The 22,720-nt window shown below is 32.6% G+C and overlaps 2 protein-coding genes across 2 annotated transcripts; both read right to left on the bottom strand.

The window, feature by feature from the left end:
• Nucleotides 1–300: 300 nt before the first annotated feature.
• On the bottom strand, nucleotides 301–4,034 carry LOC139500773 (uncharacterized). Its single transcript, XM_071289612.1, has 3 exons — nucleotides 3,848–4,034; nucleotides 2,522–2,596; nucleotides 301–829 (listed from the first exon to the last, which is right to left on the bottom strand). The coding sequence occupies exons 1-3, from the start codon at nucleotides 4,029–4,031 to the stop codon at nucleotides 363–365; spliced, it is 726 nt and encodes a 241-aa protein (XP_071145713.1). The 5' UTR covers nucleotides 4,032–4,034; the 3' UTR covers nucleotides 301–362.
• Nucleotides 4,035–14,489: 10,455 nt separating this feature from the next.
• LOC139501165 (atrial natriuretic peptide receptor 1-like) lies at nucleotides 14,490–21,929 on the bottom strand. Its single transcript, XM_071290155.1, has 6 exons — nucleotides 21,861–21,929; nucleotides 20,819–21,111; nucleotides 19,612–19,749; nucleotides 18,282–18,380; nucleotides 17,134–17,225; nucleotides 14,490–14,737 (listed from the first exon to the last, which is right to left on the bottom strand). Coding segments are annotated over exons 1-6 (756 nt in total). The 5' UTR covers nucleotides 21,863–21,929; the 3' UTR covers nucleotides 14,490–14,605.
• Nucleotides 21,930–22,720: the final 791 nt, after the last annotated feature.

Here is a 22,720-nt window from a genome sequence, read left to right as displayed (position 1 = left end):
AATGTTGACCTAAGATTGCTTTTGCTATTTTCTAGGTCCCGTTTGGTGACATAGCTCTTCACTTATTAAGGTACACTTGCATATCAATGAATTCACACACGTGCTTAATTTTGCATGTGCTTAATTTTTCCCGTACATAAGATGAAATAAATCTTAGCAGAACAGCCAATGGCCAAATATTTAGAGCAAATTTTACCAAAAGGGTCTGCATCATTTGTTTAAGGAAATGTGAATTTTTTCCTCGGGTATTAAATATTATAACAGCGCTTTTTTAGACGCAAAAATACAAAAACAAAAAAAATCAATGAAATATTTATTTTAGTAAATGTTCTTCCATCCATGAAATCCAAAAGATTCGCATTTTAACTTGAACAGACAACACATGTTAATAATGCCGTATCATAAAATGGGGGACATCTTAACGACCCACAGACGGCTCTAACAACGAAAAACTGGTAACCGTCCTTGTTTTCCCCTCCTGCTTCCAAAGCATCAGGATTTTCATCTAAGCAAGTGTACTGTGATGATGCTTTTTGGTAATTAGCACTGGCAGCCATTCTTCCAAAGTATTCTGTTTTCCAGCCAGTATAGCAAGATGTCTTTCCAGGGATCATAATAACAGATGCGCTATGAGACGCACGACAAACAGCACAAGGTACGTCATGATCATTAGGCCCTGAGCCTGATTGATATTCAGCACCGTATAATGAAGAAAACCAATCGGGATTTTTAGTGGCGGAGTCTTTTGTTACAAAATCTGGATCATGCGGAAGACAAAGGAGCTCTGCTGGAGAACTAGTTCTACCATACCAACCGCCGCCCACAGTTCCTTAATAAGATAAATTCAACAATCCATTTATGATAATTGAATTCAGGCAAAGTGAAGACACGAATAAATAAACAAAAAGAAAGGAAACAAAGGAAACAAATAAAGTAATATATAACTAAATAAAATGAAGCATACTCTTTACGAGGAGGTTGATAGATCATTTTGTTGAAAAAGTATAAGAAAAATACAGAACTCCAAAATGTTGATGTTCATAAAACTAACCTAAAAAAACAACGAAAATTAGAGAAATCTATTTCACTTTATTTTTAATTCATAACCTATATTAACAATAATATTTTCCCTATAAAAAAAAATGTATGCAAAGATTGCGGTAGCTAAAAAGAAAGTATAATTTGGTAGGGCACACCCTATGAACATAGGATGACAGTGTCCTCATAGGAAGGATTTTTAGTCATGCCAATGAAATAGGGCAATTTAGGAGAAACCACCCTGCTTATCTATCTTAAAATCTTTGTAGGAGAAACAAGTTGATTAAGGTATTTAACTTTGTTGTTTATAGGCAGTATTTCTATATTTCAGATGAGGCGGACAGTTTGCCATTTCAAAGCTGCAATTCAGGTTATTGACGAAGCATTAGCGTATCTAAGATTGGTAATTTATGACCATTCATCTATATTGATTCTCGCTAATCATCAACTATTGCCCTGCAATCGTTTTTTAATAGACACAACTGGAAAATAAACAGTTTAAAATGTTGTTGTTTTAAATGAAGTCTGAGTATATACTAAAAACATTAATAGCGAAATTGAGGTCGTGAATCTTTTGCGTTGTCCAATCTTGATCAAAATTACAAACTGTTTCGTAATAGAGTACTGAAAGTGTATCAAACTGGTTGATATGCATTCCTTGAAAGCTGAAGTAAGGAGTATTGTACATCCAACGTTCATGGATTTTTTTTAAATAAATTTTTGTTATGAATTCAGTTATATAATCTGTTCTGTCTTAGCGTTTGTAGTCCAAATAATTATAAAATTGTTTTTCCATACCATCATTGTCATGAAAAATTGTTTGGACGAATATTGTGAAACAATTGTTTATATTTCGAAATTTCATGTTAGTAACGTAAGCGCGTTACTTTTTTTTCATATTCTCTGGTCGTTGATGGAATATGTTAGTTGCTGTTCTATCTTTTGCATGTTGTGTCGACTATGATATTATTTGATTGTGCGTTTCTCTGTAATGAAAGTTCTTGTGTGTGTTTGTGTTGTATTCTGTCGCGTAATGTTTTCCCGAAATTTGTTAACATCGTCATAAAACGGAAGGGTTGGCATGTCATTAACCAGGTTAAACCCACCATTTTTTCTAAAAATGTCCTGTACATTTGTACAAATTTTTATCAATGGTACATTGTACCAGGATTATAATTTGATACGCCAGACACGCATTCGTCTCCATAGAACTCATCATTGACGCTCAGATCAAAATAGTTATAAAGCCAAATAAGTAGAAAGTTAACGAGCATTGAGGATACAAAATACCAAATAGTTTTGCCAAATACGGCTAAGGTAATCTATTCTTGGGATAAGAATCCTTAGTTTTTCGAAAAGTCCAAAATCAGAAATATGACAGTTGTTTTCAAATAGTTCGGTTCTATATGTGTTGGCATTTGATTTTGCTGCACTTCTATGTTCCAGTTGTTCGGCTAATAATATTTTTTTGAAGAAAAAATACCTGAATATATTAATTCTGTCCCGTTGAGTTGAGGGCACGTTTTCTTTCCCCATCGAATGTAGACAGCTCCACTCTCTAAAGAAGAAAAAAAATCAGATTGATATTCTCTCATATATAAATTAACTGAAAATGATGACAGTAATTTATTTATATGAGAACAGCAGACAGGCACTTACATAATCACATTAAAAATATACATAAAATCAGTGAACGAATTGCAATGCAATTGCGTTATGTGTGTGGTCTTCGTAAATTAGGAAACAAATATCATCATAGAAACTAAACAAATGAATGATACCAAACATTGTATATCTTTATCTTTCTTTCAACATTAAAAGTTTCAAAAATGAAGAAATAATAGTTCTTACTCAGACTGAAATTAAAACATGAAATCTACAATTGATACGGTACAATTTCTTTTTGTTTAAGGTGGCTCGGATGTCTTTCTCCATCTTGGATTTTGAAGAAGCAGATAACTTTGGTCTAGACATTTGATGAAATGTGCAAATTTGGAGAGTTGTATGTAATTTATATAAAAGACTTTTGATATGAATATAGAAAAGTATGTATTTTACAGCTGTAATTTCTCAAAAACACCTTGTTTGTGTTTGACTAGATTTTTTTTCAACTTTGTCAAATGCGGGGAGATAACTCAGATTAAGTATTTGTATATTTATATATAATAGAATGTGTTATGAATTTACCTATTTTTATATGTTACAAGAAAACACGTTCGGTGACCCCATTTTTTCTTTTTCTTATCTGAGAGCATGTTTCTTTTTATCACACAAAATTAAATTTTTCATGCATAATCTATACAAAATCTGACAACTTTGCACAACCTGTAGCGTGAAAAAAAGTCTGATGACTCATACTTTTTAATATATTAAAAAAAAAAGCATGATACAAGCTTCATTTTGACAAGTTATTAAAAAATTCTATCAATTTTAACTCAGACTCCCTAGCCACCTTAATTATAAACAATATATATTGACGTAGCCGGTTTTTTTTAAAGCCACTTATGATAAATTCACTGTACTTTTAGCAATTCATGTCCGGAGTATGCTGACTATGAACGTTTGACAAACAGCAGTTTATCAACGACCCATGGCTGGGGAAGTATTTTTATCAGCCAACGATTCAATGACAGAATGTCAAAGTCATAAAACAACGCCTAATCATCATAACAATGCAAAAGGTCGAAGGTGAAACTTGCCTTTTTGAACTGCAACATTAGATGAAGCACACTTACTATATAATTATATCTAAATAATTAAGTGTATTTATTTATCAAACTTTTAGCTATTGTTGAAAATTGTTACGTACGTGTTGGTGATTTTATAGCTGATTGCATTGATATCATTTCACTGACCAATGTCTGCACTGTAGCCTCAAGTTGATGAATTCGAGCTGCATAATCTTGGTCGTTAAGAAGCAGTCGTTTTCCACTCTCGCTAGTACTTACACACACAAATATTAAATGAAATTGAAAAATTACAAATGGTAGCATTGTTTTTCCACAACCTGCACTGAACAACAGTTCAAGTTACTCTTATCTACCATGTAGATCACATTGATTGTAAGTCGGCCAATGTTTTCATTATCAAAGAATATAAAGAATGTTTCATTAACACTAAGCAACACAAATATTAGCGGACAACAAAAAAAGTACCTATTTTTATGTTTTTTGAGAGTCACAATATTAAGTTGTTTGTCGAGTGAGCGCAGCAAACGAGTTCATAAAGTCTTTACATTGTGTCGAGCAGCTGATATCTTAATATTTCAATTATAGACAACCAGATAATCGATTTATCGGGTTGTTTTTGTAAAATTTTCATGATAGATAACAAATATTTTCTTTGATTCACAATCAAATCGAAATATGACCTGATACGTTGGGTCAAAGTTATCAACGTTAATTATATGCCCGAATCAAAGTTAATAATGCTGGATCAACGTATTTCACGTTAGAAAGCTCTCATATGCATGCAATTTTATAAAAAGCTGAACAGAGTGATACAAAGAATGGAACGACCGACCATCAAATAAATCAAAATGTATTCTATATTAACCTCAGATCATAGAATGTCAGTACTATTCATAAATACTTTATCGAAGAAGGCCAAAAGACGTAAAAGAAAGGTTTATCCTGTGGAGGAACTATGCTTCAACATGGTGTTTATCGGGTTTGTGAAGCGCAATCAATTATTTTCTTAATGGATTGATAATTGCTTCATTGTCATTTATCTTTTGGGAATGTTGTTGGCCGCATGTCTTTCTGTTCCAGACTAATATTTTACTCATGCATTTGATCATGCTCTTTTTTTTTATCTATTAAACTCCGAGTTACTTATTTGAATGTGTATGTATTACATTTTATAATGTAAGCAGCAATCAAAAGTCTAAAACATAAAACACCAACACTTTATGACCGAGAATGTGTTATCAATGTTGGCTGTTTTCAATTGAAAAATAAATCTCCCTCATGCAAAACTATGGTTTCTTACGCAGCTTTGACTAAAGTCTTTTTTCTGCTGTGGTTTAAAACCTCTTCATTTTCATTCGTTTAGAATTTCTTCGTTAAAAATTATTTTAAACTAAGGAATTGCATCTCCCTTATGCAACTCTCTGACTGTTTGCCCTTCTCTGTATATACTTGTTTATCGTTTTGGTTTATTATCTCTTCATTTGTTAATAAAGTGTTGATGCGGAATAAAGCAATCACGAATCAATCAAATATTTCTAATCAGTTTGGTATTTTGGAATAATTTGGCCTTAAAGATCATTGAAGAACAATTTAATGTCAAAAAAAGAGGGACGAAAGATACCAAAGGGACAGACAAACTCATAAATCTAAAACAAACTGACAACGCCATGGCTAAAAATGAAAAAGACAAACAAACAACAGCACACACGACACAACATAGAAAACTAAAGAAGAAACAACAGGAACCCCACTAAAAAACTAGGGGTGATCTCAGGTGCTCCGGAAGGGTAAGCAGATCCTGCTCCACATGCGGCACCCGTCGTGTTGCTTATGTGATAACAAATCCGGTAAATAGTCTAATTCGGTAGGTCACATTCAGGAAGGGGAAGGGGATTGTAGTTACGACGTAAGGAACATATCCGATATCATGTGTGATACGGTTATTCCATAACGGTCAACCAACTCGTGATGGCGTCCGTAAAATTTACGAAGGGATAAATTCAACTTCACCATTTGGAACTCTTGGTTTAATAGCTTCCTTGTGAGCAGCAACCCTCTATCAAGAAAATCATGATAGGAAATGCAAGCACGGGAATATCGTATCAATTGGGAGATATATACCCCGTATGCAGGTGCTGCTGGAATGTTGCTACTTAGAAATGGAAAGTTCACAATTGGAAAACTGAAAGCATCTCTTTTGTCGTAAAGTTTTGTTTTCAACCGACCCTCATTGTCAATTTCTAGATGTAAGTCAAGATATGAGGCCGACTTAACTGTATCTGTAGTATCCTTTATCTCTAGCTCGATTGGATAGATGCTTTCCACATAGTCATCAAATTTTGAATTATTTAGTGAAAGAACATGCGCAACCTTGTGATAAAAATGCTACCGTCAATGACTTAATAAACTTCATATTAATGGAATAACACAATATTCATAAAAATATTCAACAAGATAATAGCATTGTTGAACATGTACATGTATACACACACATAAAATAACGCATTAAAGAGGCGACAGTAGTTGACCGATGTTCAATTGTCCTTGATTTATTAGAAAGATACAAACCAAGGCAACGATCAGAGGGAATCACATGAACTACAAAAGACGCGAGATCGGGTACCTCTTGCTATGGTAAACGAACATAATCATAATCATAATCTTTCAGTCAGTTTAATTGAAGTCTGGAGCTGGCATGTCAGTTAACTGCTAGTAGTCTGTTGTTATTTATGTATTATTGTCATTTTGTTTATTTTCTTTGGTTACATCTTCTGACATCAGACTCGGATTTCTCTTGAACTGAATTTTAATGTGCGTATTGTTATGCGTTTACTTTACTACATTGGTTAGAGGTATAGGGGGAGGGTTGAGATCTCACAAACATGTTTAACCCCGCCGCATTTTTGCGCCTGTCCCAAGTCAGGAGCCTCTGGCCTTTGTTAGTCTTGTATTATTTTAATTTTAGTTTCTTGTGTACAATTTGAAAATTAGTATGGCGTTCATTATCACTGGACTAGTATATATTTGTTTAGGGGCCAGCTGAAGGACGCCTCCGGGTGCGGGAATTTCTCGCTTCATTGAAGACCTGTTGGTGACCCTCTGCTGTTGTTTTTTATTTGGTCGGGTTGTTGTCTCTTTGACATATTCCCCATTTCCATTCTCAATTTTATAATATGAAACATGTGAAAACTCCTATACAGAAGTGGGGCGAAAGACACAAGAGGGACATTAGAACTCACAGATCGAAAATATACACCATGGCTAAAAAGAAAAAGACAAACAGACAAATAATAATACACAAGACACAACATAGAAAACTAAAGATAAAGCAACACGAACCCCACCATAAAACTGGAGGTAAACTCAGGTGCTCCGGAAGCATAAGCAGTTATAATGCAATTGCTCTTACACATACATCTTAGTATCGATTTTATATCTTAAAGATATATCATTCTGATAAAAAGGTCGTTGTATTGTTAAGAAAACAATGCTGAACTCAATACCTCAGTCATCATCTTATTTTTATTTGATGTTTTCATTAAAAACTTATCAACAAATGAGACTTGCAAAGTTATTCTACTGAATCAAAATCAAGACCAATAAACAAACAGATTTGACTGCTATGTTTAAATTGTTTGTTACGATATGATACCAGTCAAACCTTTCGGAGGAATTCAAGTACAGCAGTGAAATTCATAATCTTTCAGAAAGATATCAATGTTTTCCTTCATTTAAAGAGTTGGAGTTTTATAAATTTGCTATAAAATAATAAATCATGTGCATGTATGAATAGGGGAAATTTAGCCCATATATATTTTACGCAATTTTTCTTCAGAGAAATATTGCATTAAATGGCTATCATGCATTTATCATGCTTTACAATCTATTATATCAGATCCCACCTGTATTGTTTCAAATTTTTCCTTTTGTATTTACTATTATACCTTGGCGTTAATAAGATATTGCCCTCACGAGTGTATCCCGCTCTTACAGCTTATTCTTGTTGTCACACGTTCGGCATGTGTTTATTAGTTTTAGCAGCTGTATTTTTAGAAATACTATTTTTGAAACATATTTTCTGAATATAAACTTATATCTTGATTTAGAAGCTAAATAAAGCTTGCTTAAGCGCGACTTATAATTTATATACTCTTTATAAACATATTAGAATGTCAACAGACGTGCGATGACTGCGTACCCTTTGGAGTATATTTCCCTACTGGTATTGGGTTTCAGAAAAGTATTTAGTTGATATGTATTTTGTCTATTAAATTCAAATAAAACAAAATACAAAGCTAGAAATTCGTCATCAGGCGTAGAATTTGCTAATGTTTTTGTCTCTTTATTGCGTCTTTTGATCATAAAAAAGCTTCAAAACAATTGACGTAAAAGTTCAAAAAGGTAACTAAAGACTGAAAAACTTCCATGTCACACTAAAAGACCATTTATCAGTATAATATGGAAAATTGAAACATAAATATTTTGACAACTTTTCACTGGATTCCGATTTAAAAGTCATGAGCAATCTTCTGTTCAAATTTCGTTGAATTTAATGTAGGTTTGACAAATTTATTGATGATTGAAAACACTACCGTCTAACTGTAATTAAATATAAAACTGTCATACAAACTATGTCCATATATACGAAAGCAAGGAAAAACAAAAATAGATTTTTTATTTTTTTTTGCTGTAAATACTATCATTTGGTATGTATGATGTGTTCATCTGGTCATGAAAATGCTTTTGTTGAAATTTCATATATTCCATATATGTTTAACAAAGACTTTGATATCTTAAAAATGTTAAACATAGACTGAAACTAAAAGATGACAAAGTTCACGCCGACGCCGACGAAGGAATATTAGTTCGCTATATCTCGAGTTCGTGTCATTAAGCTCTCAAACTCGACAAACAGAGCGATTCAATCTCCTGCTTTTATGTTGCATTACAATTATCAAAACTTCTTATATAATCAGGCCCTGAAGATGTCTGACCAAAAATCTGTTTTCAAATCCTTACATGTAAAAGATGGCCTTCTGAAATATAATGACGAGATTTATTCAATCAGAGGTATTAATCAGATGTGATTTATGGAGCATTATTAAGATCTTCTGTAAGATCATCAGCGCAATCTGCAGTGATACATGTATCAAAAAGTTTTATTATTTTTCTATTCTTTACAATTCTATTTCGATTTGATCATTTGCAAGTTCGATAACTTCGTCTCATTGAACAGAATTTTTTTCCACAAACATGGGCATCGAAGATACACATTTCTTGTTTTAGGCTAAAGTACTCTTACTTTAAGACTAACCAAATTGGTTCCATAAACAAATACACCGGAAATTATATCTTCAAAATGAAGTACTTTTTGATCGGAAACAAATTTGTTGAAGCTGACGGAGACAGTCGGAATTTCTATTGGTACCAAGTATTCATTCCTACTTGCCAATCTGTTTTTTTTTATTCATATGAAGTACACAACCTTTTGATATATTCATGATGTTATGTAACTCAGTTACCAACAAAAATTAAAATTGCTTTATGAAACTCATATATCCCAGTGAACTTAAAATTAAGGATATATGAACAACTATAGATCTGCTTAATATCTTGATCTTTTGTCAAATATTGACACATATGGGCGACTTTAAACTAGAATCTATGACAAACGTGATAATTTCAACTTTCAAATTATCTTATTTTAATTTCTCAGCAGCATCATACCAATTGCCTCATCTAATATTGGTTAAATATCAACAATATCGAAACTCTTGTGTATGTTAACATCATATACTTTATTATCAGGTTGTGCGCCTTTTTATAATTTTATAACACGATGTCTTTCCCGGAATCATAATTACAGATAAACTGCCAGTTGCACGACAAACAGCGCAAGGCACGTCATTTTGAGTTGTATATGAACCACCTACATTTACTTCATACTCAGCTCCATACAACGAGGATACCCAATTTGAATCAGTAGAGGCGAAGTCCTTTGTGACAAAATCTGGATCATGTGGAAGACAAAGGGCCTCTGCTGGAGAGCTTGTTCTGTCAAACCAACCTCCCCCAACGGTATCTAAATAATATTATTTAATCAAATGCTCGTCCTTTAATGTTATAAAATTGAGAAAGGAAATGGGAATTTAGAGTAACAAACACATCCATTTAAAAAAAGTATACTAAAAGTAAAATTAAAAGTTTATATACATGTAAAGTATTTAATTTTGATTCTCGGAAGACTCGAAATATTTGATAGAATTATAACCCCAACTAAATGCGTATATGAATGTAAGTATTACGATAACATTAGCTTCTGTATATCAGTACACATGGTTTTATCTACCTATATGGAAAAATTATTACACAAATTGAAAAAAGTTATTTCTTTTGTACTGAATACACTCTTCATATTACTTAAGGTATAATGCAAAATCCCGTCATCGTCGGAAAAAAGAGACAGAACCATTAATCTGTCGTCTGATTGTTGTTTTTTATTCTGATAAAAAAAATTCTTTCTTATTAAAGATTTTAAACTCGGTATTCCGTTTCTATCTAGTCAGTTTCAGTTGTTATGCACTATAAATTTTATTTATTATTTGAATTGGTTTTTGTTTTGCAAATATACAGTTTTTTATTAGACGTACCTGAATATATTAGTTTCAGAGTATCATTGACTTACGTTTCGTACCCCCACCCCCTAAAAAATACCCAAAATCCACTTGTTTGTGACTTTTGCCTTGTGTTATTTACTCTCACTTGAGATCGAACTTTAAAATTGATTTTTTCGCTCTCTTCAAGTTCTTACAATTGTTAGTAATACTTTGCAATATTTGTTTTAGATCCACACAGTATGCTTAAATACTTGGATATAAAATATCTGTTTTACATGTATAATGAATAAATGATTCTCAATATGGCATAAATACATAATATACGATATTTGAAAAAAATAAATAGTATGTAATCGGCAGCACACAAAGCTGAAATCTCAGTTAAATACCTCCCATATGCCTGCGCTTCTATAACGAGGAATATTTTTGCTTCATAGTTTGATAGCAGATACGTATTAGTATACAACATTGTATGCGTTTCGGAAATAACATATGTGAACGTCATATTGGACAACATATTGTAGCACAAGCACACTATTTTATTACATGCTTTTATATTTATATATAGAGATTAATACATGGCCTTTTCCATATCAGCCTGGGTATCATCCCGAGACCCCCATATCAGCCCGAGACGGAGTCGAGGTGCTGATATGGATCGAGAGATGATACCCAGACAGATATGGAAAAGGCCATGTATTAATCGCTTTATCATATACTTCCGACAATAGTTTTATGTAAGGCAAATAAAACAAATGCAATAACTAAAACAGTCAAAAACTTTATAAAGAAGTTAAATTATGAATCAAATATACTATAATTGTCCAACAACAACATCACTACCTTTACATATATTTATGGTAACATTTCCTATAGAGGCATTTTGAAACATTGAAAATTTGAAAGAGCTTTATGATCATTATTACTCCATGTTTGTTGTACTATAAAATGATTTATAATTGTCAATGGCATTTGTTAACAAGTACCAAACTATCCCCACAAAAGTTCCTGTAAATTTTGACGTCGTCATAAAAAATATCTGACGTCACAATGGAAAAGTAAACAACCGATACCGGAAACACCGGAAGTAACTTGCACGAGAGGCACTATTATGGGTTTTGTGCACGAGATGCACCAGATATGGGTTATCAGCCCGGGTGGGAAATTATGGTTTGTGTACTTCCGCGCATTACACATATGAAAAAGCTATCATAGCAATGCTAAGTATATGATAAACGTTGGTATATGCTAATTTACACTAAATCGTGCATGTTATAATAAAGGACCTATCTTAACACACGATTTTACTTTTTTTCTTTTTACATTTTAATACTGTGGATTCATTTATTTTCGTGGGTATCAATTTTTGTGGATTGCTGAAATCTTGCTTTTTCGTGGATCTTCGATTTCGTGGTTTTGCCAATCTCTGTATACAAAGCCTATTTAAAAATATGTTATGCGTTTAACATTTGAATGTGTGATTAACCTCTACCCACGAAACCCACGAAAATTGGTATCCAACGAGTAATAATGAATCCATAGTATATACTTTTCCTAAATGATTATTCACACTAAAATACCTTTATCAGTTATTTCATATCCTGCATTTGTTTTGCTTTACCATATGCAAATATTAATATCTTAAACAGTACTAGTTTTTAAAATGTGTAAAAACCACCTCTTAGTTTATTAAGATATTGTGTTTTGCATTTATCTTGATAGGAAAAATCTTTCATGCGTATTTCTTATCGTAATAGTTTACCATTGTTGTCAAACGTTCAGGATCTGTTTATTGGTTATAAGCAGCTATATTTCTAAAAAGACTATTTTAGAAACATACTTGCTAAATATAACATTATCTCTATATTGAGAAAACAAATAGAATCTTATTTTAACGCAACTTGCATGTGACAAAATGTTAGTACATTCATATCTAGATTTAAGATTTCTAGACCAAGAATGTTCTAATTTAGAATGCGGATATTTTAAGATATCACTACACGATGATATGTAAGTGTTTGGAAAAGCAGAATTGACATTAACTGCTATCGCGTTATCTATAGAAGTATTTATATTATTAACCCTGCGTCAGCTACTGAAAATCAACTTTAGAAAGTGATAATATTATATACGAATGTATAGTATAAAAGTAAGAATGTACCTAGTGCTATCTGTAAAAATGTAGGATATAATAGATAAAGTGCACCCATCGAACTGCTATATAAATTCAGGGTCTAATAGTTTGAATGTTCCTAGTAATATGGCATACGAATTCAAGGTATATTTAATGCTATCAGAACGTACGGTATACACGGTATATTAGTTAAAATGTACTTATTACCATGCCATAAATCTACCCATGAAATGCTGTAAGAATTTACCTTGTGAATGTTAGAAGAATACACCTAGTGTAATGTAGTAATAATGTACCTAGTAAAAAACTAAAAGAATGTATCTAATGAATGCTATAAAGAATAGTATTAGTGTATTGCAATGATCAAATGAAATGCCATCAATAAAGGCAACAGTAGTATACCGTTGTTCAAAACTCGTAAATCTATGGACAAAAAACAAAATTGGGGTAACAAACTAAAACTGAGGAAAACGCATTAAATATAAGAGGAGAACAACGACACAACATTAAAATGCAACATACACAGAAACGGACTAAGCATTAGACAAAATCCGATGAGAATAACAAATATAACATCGAAACCAAATACATGCATTTGGGATAGAAAAGTACCGTGACACGTCTTATAGTAATATGAATTCACACTCAAATATAAGAGAAAACAAACGACACAACGCGGAAGCACAACGTTAAAATGTTACATACACAGAAACGAACTATAATATAACAATGGCCATTTTCCTGACTTGGTACAGGACATTTTTAAAGATATAAATGGTGGGTTGAACCTGATTTTGTGGCATGCCAAACCTCGCACTTTAATGGCAATAAGATAAGATAAGATAAGATATCTTTTATTTCCAATAGTGGACCCATTACAGGCATAATCAGTACATTGATTTTTTTTATCACACAACTGCAATAGACAACACAAAAATAAAAATAGAAAAACGTTTGACAAAAAACATGAAATATAAATTGGGTTAATAATACATATAGTCACTATAAGTATGTACCTAGTGAATGCTATAAAAGAGGGACGAAAGATACCAAAGGGACATTCAAACTCATAAATCGTAAATAAACGGACAACACCGGGCTAAAAATGAAAGAAGAAGTTAACTAATGTGATGGTATATATTTTTTTTACTCAACGTGTGGTTCGTTTGATGTCAGTTTTATATTGGTCAAAATTAGAGAAGGACGTCACATTTTGTTGCTTTTCACTGATTTTCCTATTTTGACGTCATGATACAGGGTGACCATGCCTGATGACGTTTATTATTTATTTTACAAACACATTTTCATTGCTCAAGACCTTGTGTAGACCTCTACATTCTATGAAAAATGAAGTGTGAGATAAACGTCATAATTTTTATTATATATATTATATATGTTATACACAAACAAATTACAATTGTATAACAATCAAACACACAAACCTTCTTGACAAGAAGAATCGATTCTACAGAAACAATACAACATCATACTAAACATGGTGAAATGCAACAACTATTTTATCATATTATTTTATCCTCCAATAAGTGTACATTTTTTTTAGTTCGAGGTTTTTCGAGGTTTTCTCGATTTGACCATGTATAGAAACTGAAAGTTAAACGTATTTTTTTTAAATCTTTGGCTTTCCATCCTTTTTGCCTCCTACTAGATGATTATTTAGAAAGTTTCTGCTTGACTTTGATAATAAAAAAGTTGAGAAAATGTCATAAACTAGTCGAGGTGAAATCACCGACCATTTCTACAGTTGCTACATCTACAGCATTCGGTCTCTGGCAATCATATCACATCTTATTCTATATTAAACTTTGAGTTAGTTTATCTAATGGTGAACTGAAGTGTACCCATATCCAGTTTAACATTCAATGCGGTGCAACCCTTTGTCAAGGTCTTGTAGGGATTGTTGTCATGAATTTAAAAGCCATATCCTTCTCTTCTCTCATTTAAAAAAATATATATATATTAAGTATTCACCAATTTACAATGGGACGATAGCTGTAGTTATTATGAGAATAATTATATTTTAAAATAGATTTCGTTTTCAATGTTACAAATGATTACAAGTACTATATAGGTACCATCATCAGTTTTGCATGCACATATTTTGAATATCACAAAGAACTCCCCAATGATGCCCCATCAGATGGGGATGAGCAGAATTCTTCTTCCCATTCGATTAATTCCTTCTTTAGTAACCAGAATGTCCTTTCAGAGGAACCGTGCTTCCTAAGTTCAACTCCAACCTGAAACAAACAAATTACCTTGATCTTAACACTAGAAACGAATAAAATATTGCATTTTGAATTATGCTTAGTGTGTAGAATTATATAATGATCATTATTCCATCATGGTATGAATGTCAATGAGACAACTCTCCACAAGAGACCAAATAACACAGAAATTAACAACCATAAGTCACCGTACGGCTTTCAACAATGAGCACAGCCCATACCGAAATGTCATGTATTATATAATCAAATGCTGTTTTGAACCATCGGATTGCAGGTTTGCTTTAAAAAAAAATCATTTGTAAACTGCCGATTACCTTCGAAACAATAATGTGTCCATAGAACAAGGAAGCCCCAATCAAACTCTCATTTGTATGTTCAGTAGACCGTAAAATTGGCATATTAATTAGAAAGATCACACCATAGGGAACTTGTGTATTAAGTTTCTAGTTAATTGAAGTTCAACTTTAACCTGTAGCGGGACAGACGCACAGGCCTAAAAACAAAATCCCCATACATGGGGAACAAAAATAGAAAATCCTTCAATGAAAGAAATCTTGTTGGTACACTTACATCAGTTTGTAGTTCTCAAATGAAAAGCCATTATTATAGGATTAAACGCCTTTTTAAAGGAATTCCTTTAAAAAGACGTTTAATCCTTATAATTCTTTTAAACTGGAAATAGGGAAAATATGTTTCCCCACTCGTTACCTCTATCCCGCGTAAGTTGTATACTTGTGTCATTGAATAGGCCTGGCGCATGAATTTATTTGTTGGCTTACGCAAAGATATGTACTCCTTGAAATTTGCAATCTGTTAAAATAAACTACAAAAACTCTTATTATCATTCAAACGAATCTTTTTGTTTTTGTTATCTTATTTAACAATTAAAGTGCAGTGAAATAAATTTTGTTAACGTCTGTATTATTATCGCCGCCATCTTGTTTACATTGGTTACGAAAAGAAGTTCGGTCAACGTCGTCTATCGAAAAATAACCAACGTCGAGATCAACTTCAGGAAGTCTTCTCGACCAATCATATCAACGTATTACATAATATGCAAATCATATATGAGTTATTCAATTTTCAAGGCATAAAGCGACGAATGGAATGGTAATAGTACTGTTCAGGGCCGTAAATAGTGTTCTAATTCAGGGGAGGCAGGGATTTGGGGCCGCCGACTGAGTGAGGCCCCCAAGAGAGGGGGTTGGGGTGGTAAAATGGCTAAAAATTACCCGTTTTCCTTCGATTTCCTTACTCTAAGAGACATCAGTATTGCTTGAAGTTAAATACAATTTTTATGCAAAAACAAGCTGAGATTGCTGTTTGGGGTGAGCCAAGGCTCCTTCCTAAATGCTGTTATGTGGCCTATAATTATTAACATTAAATACATTGTGACCATGGATTTTTTTCTCAATATGGCTATAAATGACCCGTTTTTCTTCGATTTCCTTACTTTAAGAAATATCAGTAATGCTGGATCCTTGAAGCAATTTTTATGCAAACAATTATTACCTGTATTTAAAGATATTTTTATTAGAAATCAAACTGGTAAGTTAAAAAAAACATATAAAGCAACTAAGATCATGGAACGCAAGATAATTTTTTTTATCGAGGACCTTGAATTTCAATATTGTTGAAAGCTGAACAGACATGTATATAACTAAAACAGGGACTTTAAATACAGTCAAGTATATACTTAGTATAGAAAGTCCCTGCTACAACGAATGGGGGTGAACTACTAAGGCATTAACCATAATGTTCTCGTACGATCAAGAGAAGCGGTTAAAAAAGCTGATTCAGCCGGTAACGAATTCCTGATATCATAAAATATTCACAATTCAAAGGGAACTTCCTCTGCTTAATTGAGCTCCTAAATAAATGTGAATAGTTAAGCTTTATTCAAAATTGTCGAAAGCAAAGTTTCATATGTGTTTTCGTACGAATACTGAATAACAGACGGACGGCAACACAAAAAAAAAACCAAAATATAAATACTGTAACGGTTCACTTTCGATCAAAAATTCGGAAAATGACACACATATCACGTATCATGATAACACTGTTAAAACTGTAAACTTGTGTTGTTTATTATATAAATTCAAGTTCATTTTATTACTTCCAAAAAAAAAATTTGGTGTAGAAAATTAACTTTTTTCATGACGTCAAAATAGGAAAATTTTTAGAAAAAAAAACAAGAAAATATAACGTCACAATTAAATTTCGACCAATCATTAGCCGATTACAGATGTTTTTACTAGTGAGGAGAAATATTTTTCTCGCACTGCTCAAGAAGTGTGAAAACAGCACAGACATTAGAGAAAGGCAATTTTTAGTCAGTAAGTTCAAAGAAAAATTTCGTAAAATAGCGATAACTAAAATTATCCGTCCAATACAAGGTAAAATCTTACCGTAACTTTAGGAACATCTCTCGGTCTCATCTCAAATCCACCCATTTCATGCAGCAATGTGAATGTGGACTGGCTGATTTGAATCTTATTAACTAAAATATGCATAATTTATGTTTTTTGATTGAGTTAAACCTGCCAATTGATATTTTATCGTGTGTTTTTAATGTTGTGATGTTATGCTATTGTTTCAGAAAAAGGGAGAAGGTTTGGTACTATTAAAACGTTTAATCCCGCTGCAAATGTTTGCACCTGTCCTAAGTAAGGTATCTGATGTACAGTAGTTGTCGTTTGTTTATGTAATTTATACGTGTAGATTAGACCGTTGGTTTTCCCGTTTGAATGGTTTTACACTAGTAATTTTGAGGCCCTTTATAGCTTGTTATTCGGTCTGAGCCAAGGCTCCGTGTTGAAGGCCGTACATTGACCTATAATGGTTTACTTTTATAAATTGTTATTTGGATAGAGTGTTGTCTCATTGGCACTCACACCACATCTTCCTATATCTATAAAGGTATAAATGAATTTAACGAATGAATGTGTTTTCAAAATATTTTAGGTATTGAGCATTGCATATAACAAGTTCGACCGGACAACAGGACCTATAAAGTAAATATATGCATACGGTTTGAGGTTTAATGATGACAATATATGTAAAACATATTCATTCAAGTGCAGTGGCGGATCCAGGAGGAGTAGATGAATTACGTTACCTTTGATCGCCACAAAAAATAAATATACAATGTTTTTCACGATTATTATGTTTTTAGCATAAAATAATTTATCCTGCAATTGGGTGTTCTACTATACAGATATAGCCCTACCGATATCGCTTTGCTGTATCTGTATACTATACAGATATCGTTTAAATGCTCCGCCCATTATCGGACTGGGTATTGTATGAACAACTCTATATAGATATAGGATGATGTAGTGTAAATGCTAATAAGACAACTTTCCATCCAAATGTGACTTGGATGGAAAGTTGTCTTATTAGCATTTACACTACATCATCCTATATCTATATAGAGTTGTTTAATTGGTAATCCTACCACATCTTCTTTTTTACATGTAGTTTGAATCGGTAGTTTCGTGATGTAGCACACATAGTTAATTAAAACATTTTTTTTAAAGTTTGTAAGCATATATACCTTCAGCTGATGATTCCATTATGGCAGCAACACGTACTGTTGATCCAAACAAACAATACCTAGGATTCTTATTCCCAACGACTCCTGCTACAACAGGACCTATAAAGTAAATATATGCATCGTGTATTATTGTTGACCATTCGAGATTCTTTTTTGCGAACCCGTCTTCAGCTGAATGTGTGATTACTGTACACGGGCCTCAAGAGATTTCAAATCAAAAATAAATGCGAAACATTTGTTTCTGTGTCTTTTAAAACACAAATAATATACAGAATTAATGGCAGGATAAAGACAATAACTGTTTAGGGTCTTTAAATATCAGCTGTATTTGTACTCGGCTCGAAACAGGTGTAGTAGCTTGCTAAAAGCTCGCATACACCTTGTTTCGTAGCCTCGTACAAATACAGCTGATATTTAAAGACACTAAACAGTTATTGTCTATGTAAATGTTTTTGACCACATAATTTTTTGCGTAATCTGTTATATATAACACAACCCCTATCAAAATCATCAAACCGAACCTTCAAGCGTAATAATTTTGATATATAATTTAAGCGAAAATGTAGCATATACATATATATATATATATAAGGTTATAATTAAGGATGTTACCTAAAAATCTGGAATGGTATACAGTATCATGGTTATCTGATGATATTTTGTAAATACATAAGTATGGCCACATTGGTCTGCTTCAAATCGACAGAAAAACCATTGACAATGGGTTGCATCATATTGCTTTGTTGGATGCATAGATATGCGAACACATTCGGTCAGAATGGAGACGTTAAATCCGATTTATAACCCTACGACCCCTAAACAAATTAGATTAATCACCTCATTTACCCTATACAAGAGTATCAATAGTATAAAAATTACTAAAATATCAATAAACTTATAAACAGAACACTAACTCCGTATTTTTAAAGTAGAAAATCCCTGTTTGAAAAGACATTATCATAATATGTACTCAATCTTAATAACCCAAGATTTAAGATATAACTATTTGACCATAAATACTTAGTTTTGACCTTATTGCTATTATGAATCCAGAAACTGTGATACTTGAACTATTGACTTCTGGGACGTCTGCAACGGCGAACAAATAGCGAATAGCAACGTTGTTGGCTCTCCGGACTTTCCCGGAGGATTGCCGAATTAATGAGATTCAGTTCTAGCTTGGAACTTTAGCTTTAAGGTGTATAAGAAGTATCACATGATAAATAGATAATGATGAAACCGACATCTATAAAAATATTTTGCACTCTTGGAACATATTCTTGCATATTATAAAGGCAAGGTTAATCGTTATCTGATTTTTAATCGTTACCTGAATGACAGCCGACTCTTATTTTGAATTTCTCGCCAGGAAATTGAGGAAGTTCAAGTCTGGTCACGTGATACAATAAATCCAACGATAGAGTTGCAATTTCAGACGCGTGTCTGTGGTGGTTTCTTCTAGGAACACCTACAATCATCGAGTAAATTAATAGTGAAGATAAATCAATAATAAAAAAATTGTATATTTTGCATGATCAATACGCCGGCGGGGATTGCCACTGGTGAGAATCTGTTTTAGTATGATCTTTTGAAGGTGTGGTATGATTGCCAATGAGACAACTCTCCACAAGAATCCAAATGACACAGAAATAAACAACTTTAGTTCACCATACGGCCTTCAACAATGAGCTAAGTAAGTCCGTACAGCAAAGTCAGCTATAGAAGACCCCAAAACGACAAATGTAAAACTATTCAAACGATAAAACTAACGGCATAATTCAAGTACAAAAATTGTTTTTTTCCCTTACAAATATGATGTTAATTGCAACTTGTTGTTAAGTTTTACTTGGATAGCAAAATTAGTCAACTCAGACTGGTTTACATGATAACCAAAAGAGGTCATAGAGATTTAGGCAGTTATTTCATTTGCTAACATATAAAGATCGTATTTCATCATGGTCCTTTGAAATATCGCAAGCTATTTGAATAAAAAGAAGGAATAATTAATGCGAATCACGTGAATTATAAACGAAGTCAGACTACAATGTATATGCTTGAACTTTTGTAGCTAATTTTGAGGTTTCTGTTCCTATTACATTTTGTTGATAAAATCTCTTTAATTGGTTGCCTCAGAAACGTTTTATTATCTACCTTTACCAGGAAAGCCCATATATCAGCCACTGCTATTTAAGTAGTTTAGTAGGCGAAGAGGAACACGACCAAAAGATACCTTTAAAGGGAGTAACAAGTTTGAAATTTTGTTATTTAATATGATTTCTTATGATTAAAACAAAGCTATTTAAACAATAGTCATATGGATTACTATAATATACTACAATATGATTATATGTATGAGCAAATGAACAAAATTAAAAGTAACTAAAGTCGTGAATGGAGTTTCAAGAATGTATAGCATTTTCTAACTAAATATTTAAAGCTTAATTAGGAAAACACGGGCTTTGAGAATTTTCATCGGAGTTCTTTATTTTTGGCATTTTACTTTTTTCACGCTAACATGATTTTTTTGAAAGCATTACCTGATACAACCAAATAGCCGTCGCCTACCGTCTCTACTTTGTACACATCATACAAATTAATCCTGTTATCAAAGCAGGAAAAGAGGATATTCAACATTTCAGTCACTTGTAATGGCGAACTATTGGACGACAACTTGGTAAAGCCAACCATATCACTCTGTAGAATGGTGCATTCTTGGAATTGTTCGGCATTGACGGTATTGTTTTCTTTCAGATGCTGTGCAACAGACTTAGGTAACATCTGGAACAGAATCGCTTCACTCTGTTTTTTCTCCTTGTTCAATGCTTTAGTCCTTGAAATAAAATAATGTTTTTTATAAAGAAAGGCAACAGTAGTATACCGCTGTTCAAACTCATAAATCCATGGACAAAAAACAAAATCGGGGTAACAAACTAAAACTGAGGGAAGCGCTTAAATATAAGAGGAGAACAACGACACAACACTACAATGTAACACACACAGAAACGAACCAAGAATCAGACAAAATTCCACGAGAATAACAAATATAACATCAAAACCAAATACATGAATTTGGGATAGACAAGTACCGTGACACGTCTTATCGCAATGTCAATTTACACTAAAAACTAAGAGAAAACAAACGACGCAACGTTATATTTTAACACACACAGAAACGAACTATAATATAACAATGTTATTTGTTGATTTTATAACATGTTTCAAATGGAAAGTTTTAGTAATGCTGTTCTGTATTGGTCAGTAGAGACAACACTGTTAATATGTTTACTACACATATAACTCTTAACTAGTGCATTTGTCCTGCTATTGAAATATCTTAACTTTTATTTATTCATGTCTTATGTAACTGTGAATAAAAATGGTATTTTCTAGAATGTTTTTGCACTTGACAATGTTTAGTCTTTTGACATTTCTAGATCTGAGGTAACTATAAACAAATAGCCCTGTTATAAACGCGTTGGGAATCTTTCGCATTTGCCATGTCGGCCTTTTTATGGCTGAATATACTGCATGAGTTTTGCATTGTTGATGGCTGTACTGTGACGTATTATTGCTACGTACATCTACATTTTTTTAATCTGGTAGGTAGTTGTCTCATTGGCAAACAGATAAAATTTGTTGTCCTCTAAAATACGTAAAGACAGACCAACGTATTTACGCATCACATTAGTCATAATTCCGTAAAATGTTTTCTTGGCAAAGACTATGATGTCTTATTTCATTTTGTTATATAAGTTTTGAAGATCAGCGAGACTCCAGATTTTCATTGGAAGCTTGTTTTCAAAATTATTATTGCCATATGATGCTACAATATTTTGGAATTTCGGAAAGTTGCGTTTTTCGTGTTTAAAGCTGTATGGTACAAGGATTCTTAATTGTATAACTGTTGAATCCCAAGAGTCGCATCAGTTTTAATAAGATTGTATGCAATTGAGAAAAAAAGTTAAACGATATAATTATGCTCAAAACAGACAAATGTCAATAAATTTTTAGGGGGACGTAACTTGTTTGACATAGTTATTTTCATTTGTATATCGCTCCAACTCAGTAGTCGGTTCTTCCGAATCGACATGAGTTTATTTTTAAACCGATGTACATGAATTAATCAACCGAAGATATATTACCCCCACCAACTGTTACAAATAACAAAAAATATTAAGCCATGTCACACGAAAAGAATTGTCAATGTTCAAGACTTAAACATTTAACGTGAGAAAATCGCATGTTTTTATTGATCTCAACCCTAACTACAAATAGCATTATTGTATCAAATACTAGATCTACATTGCACGAACAGTCATCGGCATATAAAACAGTCTTTACACTTATATATATTTCATTATCATATACTTAGACTAAATAATATATGATTTTTACTGTATGATAATAGCATTAAATTAACGTAAATTCCATATTTTTTG

This window comes from Mytilus edulis, chromosome 13 (genome assembly GCF_963676685.1).
Source record: "Mytilus edulis chromosome 13, xbMytEdul2.2, whole genome shotgun sequence".
NCBI lineage: Eukaryota > Metazoa > Mollusca > Bivalvia > Mytilida > Mytilidae > Mytilus > Mytilus edulis.
The sequence above is the reverse complement of the archived record's forward strand: the minus strand, read 5'-3'. Positions and strand labels throughout refer to the sequence as shown.